This window comes from Hipposideros armiger, unplaced genomic scaffold, assembly GCF_001890085.2.
Source record: "Hipposideros armiger isolate ML-2016 unplaced genomic scaffold, ASM189008v1 scaffold_0, whole genome shotgun sequence".
NCBI lineage: Eukaryota > Metazoa > Chordata > Mammalia > Chiroptera > Hipposideridae > Hipposideros > Hipposideros armiger.
In genome coordinates, this window is record NW_017731350.1 from 5015763 (window position 1) to 5035234 (window position 19472).

Below are 19472 nucleotides of genomic sequence, written 5' to 3' on the forward strand. Positions count from 1 at the left end.
ATATATATATATATATATATATATATATATATATACATATATATATAAAGTCAACGGACCCAAAGTGACTTGGTCTTTCCATGGTGCAGATGGGCACCGAGTGCTCCCGGGGCCTGAGTCCTCCGGGCACATTCAGTGTCAAAATCAGAAGGAAAAGCTCTCAGCGTCCACCTCCAGGGCTCCTGCTGCTGCCTGGAAGGGACGCTGTCTCCCAGGAAATCTGCCGCTTTCATCACTGTCAATTCTTTTCTCCGGTGACACCGCGTCCCAATGGGACCACTTATCAGCCGGGCTTGTAACCAGCAGCAAGTGCCTCAGTTACAAGAGGAGAAATGACCTTCCAGTCGCCCAACGGTCCTGCGTCCAGACGTCTCATGCCGAGTGGCAACAGGGGCCCCGCTGGGGCTGCCCCAGTCCCTGGGCACTGAGTCTAGGCCCACACTGTTCACCAGGCACCCAGGCCTGAGCCCGTGGCACTGACTTCATGGTGCCATGGCCACCTCACTGCAAATCCAGGCACCTGCTCTGGGCACAGTCCACTAGGAGGAGACGGGAACAATGTTGGGTAACCAGGGGTGGCCCCACAAGACCTGTTCCTGCTCTAAGCTCTATAAGAAGCCGAGCGCAGACGCCTTTTCCCTCTGCATCGGGGCTTCTGATAAGGGCTCCACGGCTGGCGGCTGCTCCCCAGGGCTGGGCACAGGTGAGACAGGCGTGGGGAGGGAGAGTGGGGTGCGGGCGTATATGTGTCCATGCAGCTTTCCTGGATGCCAGCACTGGGGAGAGGATGTGTTTCCCTGGCCACACTGCCTCCATCTGCCTCGATCAGAAAGCCAACCAGGGAAGATGCTCCTCCCACATGTCCCAGGCCTTTCAAAGGGCCTGCGCCCCAGAGCCCCAGGCAAAACACTGGATGGATTCGAGACCTCGAGGCTCCTGCAGCTCTGAAATCCCTGATTTTTGTCCTGAGATACAGAGTTCAGGGCCGGCCGGAGGCCACCTGAGACTCCCACAGCCCAGGGACAGGCTGACCTCTTTGGGACACACACCCTATCCCAACCCCTCCACCCCTCCATGCCAACCTCTACACCTGGCCCGGGAAACTCCTTGGCTGCTGAATGGAGGTGGGAGTGGACTTGGGGGTTGAGGCCCACCTCTGACTGCCTTTTCTGGCCCAAATTGCCCCCAGGGGTGTACAGCAGAGCATCAGGCACCAGGACCCCCATAGACTGGGCATTCCCCATTAATCCAGGTTCTGAGAATTCTGCCCAGTTTTACTTCTGACCTTGGACCTGCTTTCCTAAGCCCTTACTTGCCCTTGGTGGGGTGCGGGTCACTGCTCTGACCTTGACCTACTCTAAGGAGAGGCACTGTCCTGACCTGTGACCTCACCCCAGATTGCTACCACCAGCTGGGCACAGGGCGCCCCTCTCTTTCCATATTCCGTGTCTCATTCGTCAGATGGCAAGAGCCTCAACACCTTTTCCAGAGAAATCAGAGGAGTCCAGAATTGCTGACCAGTCCAAGCTGGCCTGGGCTGGGCACGCCCTCTCTGCTTCCTGATCTCTCTGAGCCAATGGGGTGTGGCCTACAGAGGCCAGGCCTGGGTAGCCCCTGAGATCCAGCCTCACACACCTCCAGGTCATTCCTTCTGGCCCAGGAATCAGATCCCGGGGAGAGAAGACAGAGTTTCAATAAGCATTTCACTTAGAACAGCTGCCTGGAGATGTCCCTTGGCCGAGAGGGATAGTCATCAGCTTATCTGCCATGGTCATGGCTTTCCTGACCCCCTTCGTGCCACTGACCTCACCTAGGACCCTGGGCAGGGTGAGGAGGGGGCTCCCTGAGTGGGGTGGACATACTGAGTCAGGGCCAGCCTTGGGGCGAGCAGTACAGAATGTCTCCGGGTGGCCTCTGTGTAGCTACCCAGCCAGTGCTGTTACTAAGAAAAGCCCAAGGAGAAAGGGTAACATGACACGCCTGCCTCAGACAGGCCCTGGGGCGATGGGGGGTGGGGTGGGGGGAGGGGGCAGATGACTCAGGATCTGCTCCAGGCAGGAGACACAGGGACGATGTCATGTCTAACTGTCCGGCATGGCTGTCCCCTTGTTTGTGAGGGGAAGCCATCCTGCGCCCTGACGTTTCCCAATTCTGCATTAATTATGGAAGTCTTGGCGAGCCTCTGAGGCCTTAGAGGGCCAGGGACACATTCAGGGACCCTTCCTATTGCCCTCTGCCCCTGGGTGAGTGAACTTCTCCAGGGCCGTGGCTGCCGTGGTCACTGGACTCTCCTCCCGCTGCCCTGCCTCAGCCTGGCCGTTTGCTCTCCTCTGGACCCACGGCTGCAAATTTTCTTCACTGTGTGACTTTGAAGCAACAGCTGTTAACTGAACCCCACATGGGCCCAGTACCAGGGAGGGCTCAGGCGTGCATCCAGCCTGGCCTGGGAGAAGGTGGGGCATAACCAAATAACATGCTAGGATGCAGGGTGGAAATCCCTGGGGCGACGTAGAAAAGTCATCACGTAAGACCTTCTCAGCCAGTGTGGTGGGCTAACCTGAGAACCTAACAGCCAAGACATGCTATGTGGCGGGAAGTTTGGTATGGACTGAGTGTTTGTGTCCCCTCAAAATACATATGTTGGAATCCTAACCCCCGATGGGATGCTATTAGGAGGTGGAGTCTTTGGGAGGTGATTGGGTCATGAGGGTGGAGTCCTCACGGATGGGGTTAGTGCCCTTATATGAGAGACCTCAGAGAGCTTTCCAAGCTCTTTCTCCCATATGAGGACACAACCAGCAGTAGGCAGTCTGCAAGCCTGGAGAGGGCCTTCATGGGACCCCCACCAAGCTGGCACCCTGATCTCAGCCCCCAGAACTGTAAGATTCACATTTCTGTTGTGTATAAGCCACCCAGTCTATGTCATTTTTGTTACAGCAGCCAGAGCTGACTAAGGCAGAGGTGCACTCACGTGTTTCCCTGGGCATCTCAGAGCTAAGAGTACGTCCCCCATACTCCAGTGGTCTTGCCTAAAGGAACTCAGTTTCGTTCCAGAACAGAGAAGCTGGAAGGAAGTCACAGAGCTGGGAAACAGAGCTCAGCTCTAATACAAGCTAACAGAACCTGGGAACTGAGGTGAGCCCCTAAAGGGCCTGCCCTTATCTGAGGGCAGAGACCCCAGAGGGCCTCATTCACAAGCACAGGCGTGGTTTAATACGACCCCAAACCTGTCGGTGCTTTCCTCTGGCAAACCATGCAGAGTGGAAGCATGAATAAATGTACGCCTGTTCCAGTGTGGACATTTGCTTCCTTACAGCCGCATAAATTACTTCATCTCATTTAACTGCCATTAGCGAATGATTAATATAAATGCACACACCCGGAATGAAATCACTGAACTCAGACATTTTGCTATCAAGGATGCTTTCCTCCCAACCAAAACCCATTTAAAATGTGTGTGATTTTTCGCAGCCGAGCAAATCGTGCATCCTCACTTACTGAGCCCCTCTGTAGCCCTAGCAGGTGTTGACCAGATCGTCTCCCATTTTGATGACGCTTTTTGTTCAGTCCTTGAGCGTGTGAGTGGTCACGAGTTGCTATAGGACAGTGCAGTGGTCAGGAGCTCAGACTTGGGGGGGGGGTCGGACAAATCCAGATTTAAACTCCAAACAGTTTGAACATTAGCTGGTAGATGAACTTCCTTTGGCCTTAGTTGTCATTATCTGTAAAATGGGCATAACACTACTTACACAGTAGAGGACACTGTGGGCATCTTAGAAGTGATGGCTATCATCGTGGCTGTTATTCTTAGCTGAGCAAAGGCGCTCTCTGGCTCAGAGGTGAGAACTTGGTCAGAGGCCAAGGGCAGACGCTGGCAGGGAGGATTTTGTGGGAGTCAGGCCTGTTCCCATTTCCTGGCTTGATGGATCCCACTCTTTCCCGGCGCGTCCTTCTTTCTGGCAGGACTCGCCCATCCAGAGATCACCCCATTTAAGAAGGGTTACTTGTGCCTCAGCCACGAGTCAACGGAGGTGATTTCATCAAAAGGGCAAAACTTCGCAAAGAGCTGAGCTGTGGAGGAACAAAGGTGGAGGCCTTCACAAGGAAGGCCCGGGAGCCCTGCCAGACGAGCGTGGACGTGCGGCACAGGATCCCGCAGGCAAAGACACTCATTAGACCCGAGAAGGGCGCGGCAAAGGCCCAGTGCCCGGGTTGGAAGACCAAGGCCTTTCCGCCTCAGCAGCTGAGCTGTTAAGCTTCTGTCCCTTTCACTCTGGCTTTGCTCCTGCTTTAACAATAATGTTATTTAATATGGGTCAGTCTGAATAACTTTATTCTCCCCTTAGATCTATGCCTATGAAAGGATGCTGTGTTGTCCAGACTGCCCATAATTCATTATGCTGAATTTGCTTCCATCTGGAGGCTTACACAGTTGTTGAAAAGCTGTCACTATAACCTATTGTCATTGCAACCTTTTATGAAGCAGCCTACATTTTTATGTCAAGAATTTATCTTAATGGCCTCACAGCTCTTACCTCCAATTATTTTGGTGTCACCAACCTCCAGCTTGGGCTGCATTCCAGCTAATATGCAGGGAGAAATTCCCTTTTCACTCCTACCTGAGCACCACACTTAAAATACAAAGAAACCTTCTGGTTAATGTGGTTTATCCCCTCAAGTGGCGTACACGCACACACACACACACACACCCCTTGGGGGATACCGTGGGGAGAGTGGTGGAATGAGGAAACCTGGGCAGCCATGACGGACCCAGAGGAGCTCTCTGTAACCAACACACAGAAGGAAGCACAAGATGGCGACATGGCTTCCAGTGGCCCCTTGCAAAAAAGGCTGGGCTCATGACCTCTGTGTTTCTCAGTTGCAAAAAGTCATACACAACCCTTGACCACACAACAGGAAATGTGAGCGGACAAACAGAAACAGAAACAAAACCAAAAATGAAACATGAGCACTATTAAGAGTGAGGACCAGTATCCTCATTTGGAATTCCTCTTGTTCTTACTTTTCCAGACTACATGTATGTATGTATTTGTGTATATTTACATATACACACGTGTGTGTAAATATATATTTACATTTCCTACATTAAGTGTATATAGCGTGCTATAGAACATATGATATATTTAAAAATGTCTAGAGGTATCTCACCACTTTGGGAGTTGACGGTAATCGAAAAGGTGGCTAAAGGGACTGAAATGCCTGCTATACCCTTTCTTATTGTTATTTCTGATGGGAAAAGCCCTGGTTTGCTCATGTGGAGCGCTCCTTGGCATTTACTACATCTGCCTGTTAGCTATTGAGGGCTATTGTGCTTCTCCTACTTAACGGATGAGGAAGAGTTGACCAAGACAGGCCAAGACTTAGGCAAAGCCGGAGGCCTACCTGGGCCATGGACCCAGAACTTGAAGCTCAGCCAGCATCTTCCTTGTCACCAGCTCCAGACGATTCTGCATGATGTTCTTCTCTCTTCACTGTTCTCTGACTTGAGCAACCTAACATTCCCCCACTTCTCTTGCCCCCGCCTGCCCCAGTGTAGCTGCTTATGTAATAAACACTCTTGAAGTAGGAAAGAATGCCGAGGGTTTCCCGGGGACCCTCCCCAGGCCAGCTGGCCTGAGCAGTGGCAGTTCCCGAGGGGCTCCACGCAGGGCCTAGCCTTCCCCTGCCCTCCCCCCCTTCTGGGTCCGGCAGGCACAGGCATCGCAGTGCTTTGCCCTCGAGCCTAGTTTCAATGCGGGCCATTTTGAGCTATCAGGCCCCCCACGCCAATTCTGGAAGGCGGGCAGCCCCGGGACCCGACCTGATGAAGGGTCTCCATCATGAGCAGAATGCTGTGCCGCCCAGGCCTCCGCTGAGCCTTCCCCTGGGCTGCCACGGGGCCGCCGTGGGCACTCTGGGAGTGTCCTCTGTTGCAGACCCTGCTGTGCTGTGAGTCTATGATCTGTCCTTGGAGAAGGGCCATCAGTTCTCTCTGTGGCTGTGTAGCGGTCGCTCCCACGCAGCCGTCCAGGGGGAGCTGCACATCAGGGAATGTGGGGGTGACCAGCACAGGGCAGTGTGCGTCTGTGCACAGCAGATGTGTGAGTGTGCACCTGTGTATGCAAACAGTCCAATGCATGCCACCTGAATTTTCAGGTTTGTCTGAGGCAAACACAAGGAGCTTAAATGCTTATACACAGTCTTAGAGTCAGATGAACCTAAGGTCAAAACCTTGGCAAGTGACTTACTTTGAAAATGATCTTGGCAAATGAACGTCCCTAAACCTTAGTTTTTTCATCTGAAAATGGGGATAATAATACTTGTCCTGTAGGATTTGATACAAAATGTGTGCAAGGCACCCACTCATGCCTAGCAGACAGTAAAGATTCAATAAACGCCAACCCTCATCAGCGCTGCTCTATTACCAACCTGGCATGAGCTCAGCCTGGTTATTATTGTCCCCGTGACGTGATGCTGCTGCCCGCCATGCCCTGAAGAGCTGTGCAGCTGATGCCTCCTAGGCCTGCAGAACCAAGAGCTACCCGGATGGGAAAGGGGCCGTACTCCTGGCACCAGGCCCAGAGGTGGCCCATGACCACACCTCGGGCCCAGAGGAGAAGCCAGCCCAGCACGAGGGCTTAGCGCTCCACCAGCTGGGTGGGGGAATGCACCTGGAAGATGCACCTCGTCTCTGTAGAAGAGCCTACAAGGGCTCCCCATGGCCGGCCCTGGATTGGCAATATGTCAGGGCCCGAGAGGACCTCGCTCTGGCTCGTTTTAGAGATGGGTGAAGGGACACACAGCGAGTTGATGGTGGAGCCTGGAGGAGGTGCAGGGCTTTGGATCTTGATTTTGGGACTGTTTTCCCCTGCGAGGCCTCCCTCGAGATCAAGCCCAAACTCTCATCCAGGCATCAGAGCCCCAGCCCTTTCCCTCTGCCCCTCACACAGCCCCATTCTCCCCATTGTCTGCTGGGTACCACCTGCTGGTTCTTCTGATTGCCCACCTGGTTCTCAGCCTGCCCTCCCCAGTCTCTGCCCACCCAAACCCACCCTGCCCAGCCTCCCTCAGGATGCTGCCATGCCTGCTGTAGTCAGAAGCCTAATTATAAATGGCCTCATCTTGTTCCCCGACTTTCTCCTTGCCTTGTTCTGCCTCTGCAGCCAGACTGAGGGTCCCTGAAGGCAGGTGCTGGGCTGAGCAGAGGAAACCATACCCCCATCAGAGGCTTGGACCCATGTGGACACTCAGCAGACAGCATGTTTCTGAGCACACGGAACCAGCTTTGAGATTTCAGGGTAGGAGGCACAGTCCCTTCCCAGCTATGTGACCTCAGGCCAGTGCCTCAATCTCCAGGCTTCAGTCGCCTCCTCTATAAAGCAGGATGTGTGTGGTAAACAAATGCCTAATTGTACCTTTTCAAAGGAAGCTGAAAAATGTCTTTTTCACGCGTGGGTCTGGATTTCAGAGGGAGCCCACTTCCCTAAAAGCTGGGCCTCCCTGTAGAAAGCAGCATGAGATTTGGCTCAGAAGCTATTTTATTTCCCGTTTCGGTGGGAAGAGACTTCACCATTAACTATTTGATTCTAAACGCAGCCCCGAGACTTCCTGTGTCCCCAGGCTCCTATCTGGCTGGTACCAATCCAGTAGTACCACTTAAGTTAGTGCCATGAGTGAGAAGGAAGAAAATCTGAAAAATGGGTAAAGTATTCACCAGGAATCTTCTATTTATTTATGTCCTCCTAGGGGGAACTGTGTTAGAGATGGAGAAAAGAATTCCATCATTCTAGGTAAGAGATGGCTTTGCCCAGCACCGAAGTCTTCCTAGCTCCCCCATTTAGAGAGGGAGATGCTCACAGGAGAGGAATTAAAGATGTGCTAAAGAGATACATCCCCGCTCTGGCAGGGGACTTCCTCTAACACGCTGTATTCCCGAGAACACAATCTCATCTTCCGTTATGGAGAAGGATGACTCAGTGCGAGCTTTATTTTCTGCCTCAATTTAAGCCACATGGCGCACAAGGACAGGGTGTCAGGGCCCCTGATTTATCATGGCAAGTGAGTGTCCGAGCGACTCTGTCTGTGCTGCGTTGACTTGAGTGCGGTTATGAAACCGGCTCTTTCTTCTCCCCCAGGACACAGCCACCAGGACACGAAAACCTCTGCTTGGAGACTGAGTTTCACCCGGGCTGACTTGCAGCCAGCGCCTGGACAAGAACGCAAGAAAACTTGTGCAGAATGAAGCTGGTGTCATTTAAATTTCATGTGTGTGTGTGTGTGTGTGTGTGTGTGTGTGTGTGTGTGTGTATATATATATATATATTTTTTATGCAGGAGTTGAACCAGCAACCTTGCTGTTAAGAGTGCACACTCTATCCACTGAGCCATCTGGGCGGCAGCTCAGCTCAAGGTGCCAAGTTCAGTCCCAGAGGCGGGTGGACGTAGCTCACCATCAAACAGGCAGTCTTGTTAGGAGCATGTGTTCTCACCAGCTGAGCCATCCTGCCACCTGTTGGCAGCTCAGCAGCAGCTCAGCTCGGGCGCAGCGTCACTGGCCCATGTGGGAATCGAACCAGCGACCCTGTTGCTCAGAGCTCATGCTCTTAAGCAAACTCTTAACCAACTCAGCCACTCAGCCAGCCCTTCATATATGTTTTAAACTTGCTAATAGCCCTAAGGGGTGGGGATGCAGCTGGCTGGCTGGGTCTGAGCAGAGGGCACTGACTGCCCAGGAAAGGCAGCAGGGTGTGAGGCTGCTGCCCCGGTTGGTGGGTGAGGGCCTGCTATTGCACACAGCACACAGCTCAAACCGCCAAAGGGCCCAGTTTCTCCATGGCAACCCCAAACAGCCTGCTCATTCCAGAGGCTTTCTGGCAGCAAAGTGGACCTAGTGCTGTGGAATGGTGTTCTCGTGACAAATGAGGGGAAGTGCAAACACGGTTCCTGATTGACAGTCGGCTGCCTTCTGGAAATGCTTCCGGAGGACGAAGCCAGCCTAGGGGTGGTCGGGGAGGACCTTGAAGAGGCAGGGGAGAGTGAATTACAGACAGGAAATCCTGGTTAGGGATGGGGATTCTCCCCGCTCTGGGAGCTCATAACTTAGTGACCAGCAGCTTGCCTGACAGAGATGAGGATCCAGGTGGAAAGAAAAGGTGGGAGGGTGGGGAGGGGCCCTAGGGAGGGGGGTCCTGCAAGGTTCAGCTGCTCCAGGGCAGCCGGATTGAATCTCCTGGCTGTGTGTTGGGGACACTGCCCCTAGGCACCACGCAGGGCCTCTGCCCCTGAGGCAGTCGGGACGCTTCTCCCTCCAGTCGGATACGCACAGTCAGATCCGGGGCCCAGCCCTTGGCCTCTGCCTTCCACCCATCCTGCCTGCCCCTTCCTTCTCTGTTTCCGCTCCCACCCATGCTGGCTGCAGCCTCCGCCAGCCTCCCCCTGGGCCTGGGTGCTGACACCTGGCACAGAGAAGGCTCGGAGGAGGAGGGAAAAGAAGGGCTGGGCCTTGGAGTCGCACCTACAGGGGCCTGAACCTGTGCTTGGATTTGCGTGGTCTTAGACAAGTTAATTGCCGGGCAGGAACGTGTACAGGAGAGAAAAAACACTGGCTTGGGAAGGGTTTTGTTGGAACACATGGGGTAACGGATATAAAAGCGAGCGATACCTTGTGTCAAAAGGGGCTCGTTTCCCCGCCCTGCGTTCCTCCTTTTCCACACCCACTGCCTCTGTCCTCCTGGCCTGGCAGCGGGCCCCTCTCTCCAGGCACCTGCACGAGGTGATGAAAGCTGGGAAAAGTGACCACCAAAGGAGACGCGGCGGAAGTCCACCGGGATGTTCCGAACACTCCGTGTCTGTTGTGGTAAGCGATGACTTTAATTTACAAAGCAGACGAATACTAAATCTTCATGAAATTAAAAACTATATTATTTATGTGAGCGGAAACCGAAAATGTTCCATAGCTAGCAGCGATCCTGCTTGGGAGGAGGAACACTAAAATAATTAAAACCACTCGTGCTTCAGTAATAAATAATGATAATAAATAAATGTCCTGACCTTAAGCGAAAATATAAAATTAAAACCCATTTGGTATGTAAATTCATTCAGGGCGCTCACGAATCTTCCAGCCTAAGATGGTATGGGGTGGAGGGAGCGTTCACTACATGAATTTTGAAAGGAAAATGAAAGAACAACAGAGTTGTGTGTGTATCGACTCATTATTCTGCTTTAATTCCATCTAATGCTGTGTGGAGCCTGGAGGCTGGGACATTAATTTCCTGCTTTTTTTCCCCCTGTTTTCACCAATTCCTCATAGAGACTAGGAAAAAGAATTTCAACCCTGGAGGCTGAAACCAGGGGAGGCCGCAAGACGGAGGGAGAGGCGGAGAACTGGAACTTCTCAGGAAGGCAGTTTTTAACGTGTTTACAGAAAGACGATGAAAAGAAGCTGGCCCAGGAACGGCAGTGTGGCTGGCTGGGAGTGGGCTCTCCAGGGGTCTGGGACACAAATCATCCAGGGGAATGAAATGTCCCTGGTCCTGAGTCCAGGTGGGATTCATTCCAGGGCCCACAGAAGCCGGGCAGGAAGTCTGCGGACGGCCTCTGACTTCAGGAAGACGCCAATCGGTTCCAGATGGTGCACCCCCCCACACACACACCCCAGACGGCCCAGTGCCCACTGCACCATGAAATCACGCATGTTCCATGAAGCCTGCGGCTCTCCAGCTTGCCCGCAAAAGACCAACCCAGGAAACTCCAGGTAGAAGCTGAGAAACTTGCAGCCACTGCTGCATAATAAACATATCGACACCCTGTTCATCTGGTCCCCTCCCCCAAGGCCTGCCACACTCCACCTCTCATTTCAGTCTCATAGCTCCCTTGTGAGGTGGGTGCGGCAGGGATGGCTAGTTCCAGTTTGACAGGCAGGGAAACCGAGGCACCAGAGCTCAGAGAAAATGAGAGGCAGGGAAAGGATCAGAACCCTGCTCCAGGCTGGTGCTCTTCTGTAACTGGGGACCTCTAAGTGGGGACGGAGGAGACGGCAGGAAAGCTTGGGGCCGATGAGTGCTTAATGAGCAGACCTGGCCTCCGGTGTGCCCTGATTTCTCTCATGCCTTATGTTTAAAATGTGGGGCCTCTTAGAGCTCACTGCTTCCAAGCTGCTGCAGGCTGAGACCTCAAAAAAGTGGAAGAGCGGGCCCAAGGTAGGCCTTTCCTAGGGGTAGACCCTGTGTTTCAGAGCCTGGGTTTTAGGGGCCAAAGGATCAGTAGGTGGGGACAGGTTTATGGGACCACCCTGGTCTACGTCCCCCAAGGGCTCTGATGTCCTCCTACCCCCTCGCTGCTGCCCAAGAGGAGTGGTAGGAGAGGCCACCCCATAGGAAAGAGGGACCCACGCACTCTACCATCAAGGGGACCTAGACTTGTCAGCATCCTGGGGAAATGGGCCCTTAGTGAGAGAGAGAGGCCTGTGGATCTACTGCACCCAGACCTGCCTGTTCACTCTCGTGATACGATGCACCACTCATCCAGGTGGTAAAGAAGGGGAAACATCTACCCCAAGTCCTCCAGTGTTTGAATGGCTCCAAACCATCCAGGTTTTATAAACAAAACACTAGGAAAAATGACTGCTTTTCTCCACTTTCAAGTCTCAGACATTAGCAATCACCGACCTGTCAACAAGCCACCAGACAAAAAGTACCTTGCTGACTGAGATGTTCTTTCTTCAGCTTGGGTGACATACTCTGCCAAATACTCCCAGAGCTTGGGGAGCCCCCCTCCCACAGGAAATCTGTGGCCACTCCAATTAACCGAGGGCACTCAGGACCCCTTTCGGCTCCTGGTGCTCATTTCTGTGTGACTCCGTGATGGACACAAAGACAAAGAAAGCCCTCGTACTTGAGTGGAGAAGAAAGCCCCCGAGAGGACCAGGGGGCTAGTGGGGAAAATAGCCTTAGAAACCTACAAAACCAAATGGTGGCAATTTCCTAAAAAAGGCTTCTAGGTCAGGCATGAAGTTCCTGGACCAGAGTGCAGGAGCGGGGACCACTGGCTCCCCAGGGTCAGGGAGGTGCCCACACCCGTTTGGGGGCCAGATGATGGCCCCTTTCTCCCAACAGACTTGTGAAAAAAACCTTCTTTTCTTGGCTGTCCCTGAGAAGGTCCCCTCCAGTTCTCTGTCCTTCCCATTCTTTTGGGCAGAAAAGCAGAACCCCTGGCACATCCATTCTGGAAAGATGACTAATCATTTCTGCTAAAAGATCCACGGGCCCACAAAGCAGGGGCTGATGTTGGGGCGAACCTGGGCTGCAACCGGCCTGTCAGGGGCTTGATCAGATCTCTGTATTCCCCAGATGGCCTCAGGCCTGGCACCATGTAGATCCTGGGCCTCTCTCTGGGGCGGCTCAGCTACCAGCCCCTGCCCTGCTCCCTCAGGTCAGAATGTGCCTGTGCAGCTGCCCTAGGGCACCAATGACAGTTCTTTCTGGGAGGCCAAGTTCAGAGACAACGGGGCCCAACTTCCAGGATGCCTGGGTCTGTGGATCAAAGTGACCTGGAGCGTGGACGGGCAGCATGGGGGTCAATGTGGGAATTGATTTCTTTGGGATCAAAGACTCCCCCTCTCCACCCACTGCCTTAGAGTTGCCACCATGCAGCCTAATGCCCTGGGTGTCTAACACCCTCCTGAGGCCCAGGCTGTGTCGCTTTTGTGAAGCTGCCTGGGGCCACTGACTTCTCTCTTCCCACAGCAGTGAGTGAGCACAGGTTGACTCAAGGTGCTCAAGAAACATGCGCTCACTCAGCAAACATTTCCCGGAAACGTTCCGCGCTCCCAGCCCAGTGGGCCCAAGAACAGCTCAGAGGCTAAGGTCGACAGGTGCCGAAGGAAGGAGTTTGGGGGACAGTCAGGAGTCCTCACTTTTCTGTTCAACACTTCCCAAGGACCTATGTATGTCAGACTCAGGACAGAGAGAGAGGAGGGAAAGGACATTCCACCTTTTGGGGATGGGAGGGGCTGGCAGGAACGACTTCAGGAAGGAGATGATAGGGTCAGGTTTTGAGAGACGAGTGAGCGTTCCCCAGGAAGGGGTGATGGGGGCTCTTCAGGAAGAGGAAGGAGGAAGGGAAAAGGCTGAAATGCAGCTGCACCGAGGATGGCACGCTGCTCCCCAGCTGGCAGGGTGAGGGACAGTAGGTAAGGTTGGAGCAAAGTGAGGGGGGCAGTGCCATCCTGGGGAGGAGGGGTCTTGGCAATGGGAGGAGAGGCTGGAGGGGCAGGAAGGGGGTGCTGAGAGGCCCATTCGGAGGCCTTACAGTGATCTGGGGGAGTCTGGGTGAGGACTTGACTGGCACAGGGGCCATGGCAAGGGAGAGGAGCGGGTACAGGACAGGGATAGTCTAACGCGTAGACTGGTCGGTGACGCGCCACGGGCTGCAGGGGTGAGGGGGTGGGAGGAGTCAGGGCTGGACACCTGGGCTGGACGTAGGGTCTGAGTCAGGAAACCCAGCGGGAAGCTGAGAGTGAAGGGCTACCTCAAGTGAGTCTGAGGTGCCCACGGGTACCCAATGCTTTGCCCAGGAAGCAGCTGGCTCGATGGCCTGGGAGCCCAGAGAGAGGGCTGGCCTGAAGATGCGAGGGAATGTGTGGGCTTCTGAGCTCTGTCCTGGCTCTGCCCTGCCCCTTTCGGTCTACGCCCTCCCGTGACAGCCAGAGGGGTCCCCAGGCCCAATGCCCCAGGGGCACCGGCCTCTCGCCCACCCTTGCGCGGGCCAGGCCCCTTCCTCCCTCAGGCCTCCGCACGTTCGCATCCCTCTGCCTCAAAGGCTCCTATGCATGTGGCTCCCACCCACCTTCTCTAGGTCTTTGCTCAAATGTCACCTAAACAGGCCTCCTTCCACCCTGGTGCTCTCTGACGTCCATCTCTGGCTTCATTTCTCTGAAGCACTTTCCACCATTTGACATTCACTTATTTATTTTATTATCCATTGCTATCCATTAGCACATAAGCACCATAAAGGCAGGGATGTTTGTTTTGACTAGGCACACAGTCGGTGCTAAATAAACATTTGTTTATTGAGTGATGAAGAAATACATTTGTGTCCTCTGGCTGGCCCCACCTCCACCTCCACTGAATAAAGGGCGCCTTGGTTTGCTGCTGACGCGGGGCAGTGTCCTCTCCTCCTAGCCTAGCTCTGGGTCTGGACACTGAAGGTAGCAAGTCCTGGAGGGGCCACTCAGCACCCTTGGTGCCAGTCGGCCTAGACGTCTGTGCTCAGTTTAGAGACTGAAAGCCAGCCTCCCTGTGGGTGGTGATCTCAGCATGCGCTGGGCCACCCTAGGCCTCACTTCGGCCTGCGGTGGAACGCAGAGTCTGGGCAGGACGCCTGCACGGGGATGGACTTTCCTGCTCTGAAGGCTCCCTGAGTTTTAAGGTCTTGAACATCAACCCACATACTTTGGCGGGGGCAGATGCAAAAAAAAAATAAAACCCCCAAACCTACAGGAGACAATCTTGGGAGAGCTGGAGGGAGAGCGTGAAATGGACAAAACATACGGGCCAAAGCCTGGACAAACAGCAGGCAGACGAGCCCGCCCAGCCTGGGGCCTTTGAGAAAAATCACAACTTAGAACGCTGCTTGGGACGAGGCAGAAAACCCCAGAAGGTGATCTTCCTTCAAGGCTGTATCCCTCAGCGATACCAGGGCAGGTGAAATATTAAGAGGAATCAAATAGAAGAGGCGACAAGAGGCAAGAGAGCCCTGGGGGCCAGGAGGCCCAGTCATACAGCTGGGTCTGTCACATACATGCTGTGTGACCTTGGACATGTCCCTTCCCTCCCTAGGCCTCTGTTTCTGTCTATAAAGTAAGAGGTTTAAACATTGGGCCTTTCGGCTCGTCTAGCTTCTCCATTTCTTCGTATTTAGACAGCCCTCTTCAAACTGGGAGCTGGGCTCTCCCAGGATGCCAGTTGTGTTCCTTTGAAAGTTATCGCAACATAGCAGGACCCAGAATGGAAGTCCACGGTTGTTCGGTGCACGCCTTGTGCTACTGTACATGGCAGCCTCATCTGCCCTGCACTTCAGACACTAGCACCCTGTTTGAAGACCATCAAGTCCCAATATTTGGGAAAGTTTTTCTGAGAACTGTTTTGGGTAACGGAGATATTAGATTTAGCTTCTGGACAGTGTAGCATCCAGATGGCTGCTGGGTTGGCCTTGCTTTGCTCAACTCAGGTTTTCCTCTGAAGCAGAAAGGAAAAGCGTGCTACCCTGTAGGTCCCAAATGTGCCTTCTGTTTGCTGACCCTTGTGCTGTGGCCAATAGGAGTTTCAGGAGTTCTTTGCTGGAGTCCTGGGCCAAGGCTGCTCAACTTGGCTCCCACTTAAAAGGTGACCTGGATTGACACTGCTGCGATTCCCATCTCTGTCTGCAGCAGAGTGGAGCGATGCGAGCTGAGCTGGGAGGGTGGGCGGGATTCCAGAGTAACCCCCCAGGGCCCACAGCTACGGGGCGGCCCCCGGGCTGGGGGGCCTCTCCTCCACCCTATTAATAGACCAGCTGCAAAAGCACTACCTCCTTCAGTTTCCATTTCACTTGCACTAGATCTGGCTGTCCCACTGGGGACAGCTTCCTTGCAAAACAAACAGCAGAATCAATATTTCCTTCCCCAGGGGAGGTGTAGGGTCTTCAGATGGCAGGGCTGGTCCTCCCTCCATTCCTGCTGACTGGGTCCAAGGAAAAGGGCGCACAGGCCACCCGGCCCTGTCTTGCCTCAATTCAGCGATTTGATTACATTACATTAACAGCCATTTATTGAGTGCCGCCAACATGTCGAACCCCAAGGAGCCGTGAGGGAGAGAAGGATGGGTAAGACAGGTCCTGGGCTTGGCGGAGCATACGTGTCACTGGAGACACACTGAAACGGAGTTACGGTGCGACACATAAGTGGGGGCAGTCAGGATGGGGCCAGGGGGGGCCGGGTCTGAAATAACTCATCTTGGGACACGGTCAGTGTCTGACCCAAAGGTGGACCAGACTTGGCATGCCCCGACAATGCTCATGGTCTGAGGGTGCAGGGAAATGGTCTCCTGTCGAGGCAGCACCCCAAAACCTCACCAGGCCTGATGGGAGCGCTCCAGGCTGGCCCAGCACAGTTTCTCTCGGCCTTCTCTCTGTACCCTGCAGCCCACCTACTGGGATAGCTCAGAATAACCCAGAACAACCCCAGCCTCAACCCTCAGTGCACACAATGTCCTGCGGGAGCTTGTTGAAGACGCAGATCTAGGCTGCCACCTTAGAGATTCACAGTCCATAAACTCTGGTTGGGAAAAGCTGGTATCTGGGAATCGGCCTGTTACACAGGCACCTCGGGGACTGGACAAGGGTTCCTTGGGCAGAGCTGGGGCGGGGTGGGGGGCATTCGTGTGCCCTCAGCTCCCGCATCCCCCCACCCCCACGGCACAGGAGTCAGTCAGCATTTGATGAATGAAACACTGTGGAGACGCTCTTAGGGTGAGACGGTGGGGGGAGGGGGCAAAGCTGACCCCAGGCCATCTGACCTGTAGGGCTCATTTCTCACACTGCACATCTGCGTGTCCAAGCCCGACTCTGGCAAGTTTTCTCTGACATTCTGCTGTACAGACCTCAACGTCAATGGATCATAAGTGTGTGAGTACATGCTGTGTGCGTATTTATCAGAATCTTGGGTCCGAAGGATCCAAATTCCACATTCCCAAAAGATATGAATACAACCCAACCCTCCACCTGTCCATCAGGTGTCACGGGAGATCTGAGGGTGATGGGAACAGTGGCTCCAGGCCTACCAGCAGCCCCTGCTCCCACGAAGGCTCACTCGTTTCTGTATGTTGTTTAACTTGTTGGCCATCCTGACTCATCCTGGGCTTCGCTATGCGCAGGATCCACGTCGGCTTCACTCCTGAGGTGCCCATTGCAGAGTCCGCCAAGGGCTGGGCCCAAGCCAGGCACCAAGGTGGCCCTCAGCAAGCGTTTCTGGCTGACTGGTCTCCAGGCCCCAGGGTGCCCTCACCCTGGCTACTCCGGAGCCTGCCCTGGGCGAGGTGACTGGCCTTACGAACAGTGCGCCACCTGGCACAAGGTGGAGGTATGCAAAGGGAGGGCCTCTTTCCAAGGAAGCCAGTCAGGAATTTGGGATTCAGAGGGTTTCTCCCTTTCAGGGGGATGGAGACACTTGGCACACACAGCGTCACTTCTGTTCACAAGCTGGGAGTCCATGTGACTATCCTGTTTAGCAAAGGATAGAGTCGATTGCTCTGTCTCTCCCTAAAACAGCTCCATGGTGACAGCCTCTGTACCCGGAGAGCCTTGGCAGGAGTGGTCACAAATATCATGGGGAGTGAGAAACCCGGCGGCAACCACCGTCACTGTGTGGAGAAAAAAACCACAAAGAAGGGAAAACAGACTCGCCTGTGGCACAAGTGTGTGTCTCTCAGGCCCAGGGCTGAGGGAGGCCCGGGAAGGCCTAGCGCGTGTCAGCAGTGCCCCGTGGAGGTCTGGCCTGGCAGCTGGTGGGAGGGGTCAGTTGGAACTGCTGAGGGGAGCTGAGGCCCCTGGACTCCGCCTCCTCAGCCTGTTCCCAAGTGGGAGGGTGTGAGTTCCCACTGGACCAAGGGAGAGGCCTGGACCCCATGGGGCCTCTTCCCAAATCAGCTTCCCTCCCGAGGTCACCTGGTGTCCAGCTTTGCGCCAGGCTGGGTGGTGGGGAAGCCAGGAGGAAAAACAGGCCCTGCCGCTGGGTCCCCACAGAGGGGACAGGTCAAGCCCAAAGTTCATAGTGGGGACCGGGATGTCCAGAATTGTCAGAGGCTTCTGTGAAGACGGACCAGTGGGGTGGGCAGTAGGTGGGATCTGGAAGACAGGTGGGGTCAGACTGAGCGGCAGGCAGGAGAGAGGGCTTTTCAGAAACAAAACACCACAGAAGAACAGCCTGGAAGACGCATGAGGACAATGTTGCAAGGGGGCCAGCACACGGACTGTTCCTTCTCTAGCCCCTACAGTTTTGGTCAATAAAAACGAAACCCCTTTCCCTGCCCCTGTGTCAGGATTCAGTGCGTTGAGACAATAAGAAAGACCACGTGGACTTGAGGCCCTGGACACGGAGCAGCTTAGCTGGAGTGTTGTAGGATCATAAAGGAGACGCATGGAAAAGCGGCACATCCTTCCCCCAAAGCGCCCATTAAACTCTGGAATATGGGTGACGCGCACGCCGAGGAGGACACAGCACAGTTAGAATTCTGCCAGCAAACACGCTAAAATATTCATGAAACACGGGACAAGGCCTGACTGTTAACACTGCAACTGGTGCGCTCCAGTGGAGTGACAAATGGGCGCCAAGCACTGTCATCTGTCCCTTTGATCTTTCCAGGTCCTGCCAGAGAGTGGAGGGGGGGAAGCCAGCGGCCCAGGGAGACTTCAGAGGAGGGGGCTGGAGCTGAGCTCTCCGAGTGGCTCAATTTCCATGTAAGAGGGCGAGAAAACAGTGAATTTCTTCACTCTGTAAGGCAAAATAATTGATTCTCCAAGTCTTACTCCATCAAAAGTGATTAGTGGGGTCCCTGGGGATCCCACAGCACCGCACTAACCTCCTTTGTGAAAGGAGCATTGTTATATACACAAACCTCAACAAATGGCACAAGCAAAAAGCAAAATGTTAAAAAACAGTAAATTGGACTTCGACAGAAAATAAGGAGGAAAAGAATAAAATGAACTCCTGGCTTCCTTGGTTAAGAGCTTCTTCAAAGCTTCCAGACGTGCTGAGAAGGAACCACAGTGCAAAATTGCTGCAATTTAACAGGGCGTCTAATTAAAAGGAGGGACACGAAGGGCCTTTTCTTCCGACTCTGCATTTTGCTTCTTTCTGTGCAGGGTTCAAAAGTACGACAACTCAAGGACAAAGAGTTATATCCCTCAACAACAAGAAGTAGCATCTTGGCTACTGAATGACTGGTTTTGATAGCCTTCCGTCCAACAAGGGTTGTCGAGGCTTGCCATGTGCCACCTAATGCTAGGAGCTGAGGCCACAGAGAGGAGTGAGACACTAGCAGTGCCCGTGGGGGAAAGAGAGAGAGAGTTCAGACAACCAAGATGCAGTGTGCTGTGTGTGCTAAGGCAACAGAGCGCGTAGCCTCCTGAGAATGGCAAATCACCAAGGCAAAAGCCTCCTCCCTCCTACCACATCGGCCAAGGGGACGTCCCATGAGTCCATTCTACAATATTATGCTTACAAAAAGTAAGGCTGTGAGGGAGCTGGGGATGGCGAGTGGCTGCTGAACGGGCCTGGGTTTCCTTTTGGGGTGATGAAAATGCCCTGGAACTGGAGAGTGATAACAGTTCCAAAACCTTCTGAATGTACGAGATGCCGCTGAACTGTGTACTTGCAAATGGGGAATTATATGTTTCTATATATTTTACCCCAATTTAAAAAAATGTAACGTTTTTCT

At 53.8% G+C, this 19472-nt stretch overlaps 1 protein-coding gene across 2 annotated transcripts in view; it reads right to left on the reverse strand.

Annotated features, from left to right (window-relative positions):
* The window catches only part of LOC109387518 (kelch-like protein 29), a 228368-nt gene that overhangs the window by 2770 nt on the left and 206126 nt on the right, over positions 1-19472 (reverse strand). The window contains exon 3 of one of the 2 annotated variants that reach the window (XM_019651517.1): positions 17436-17880. The exons of the other annotated variant lie outside the window; for it this stretch is intronic. Within the exon in view, the coding sequence (XP_019507062.1) occupies positions 17551-17880 (330 nt within the window). The 3' untranslated portion in view covers positions 17436-17550. Of the gene's footprint in view, positions 1-17435; positions 17881-19472 lie in introns of those variants that run through there. 2 annotated transcript variants of the gene reach the window in all.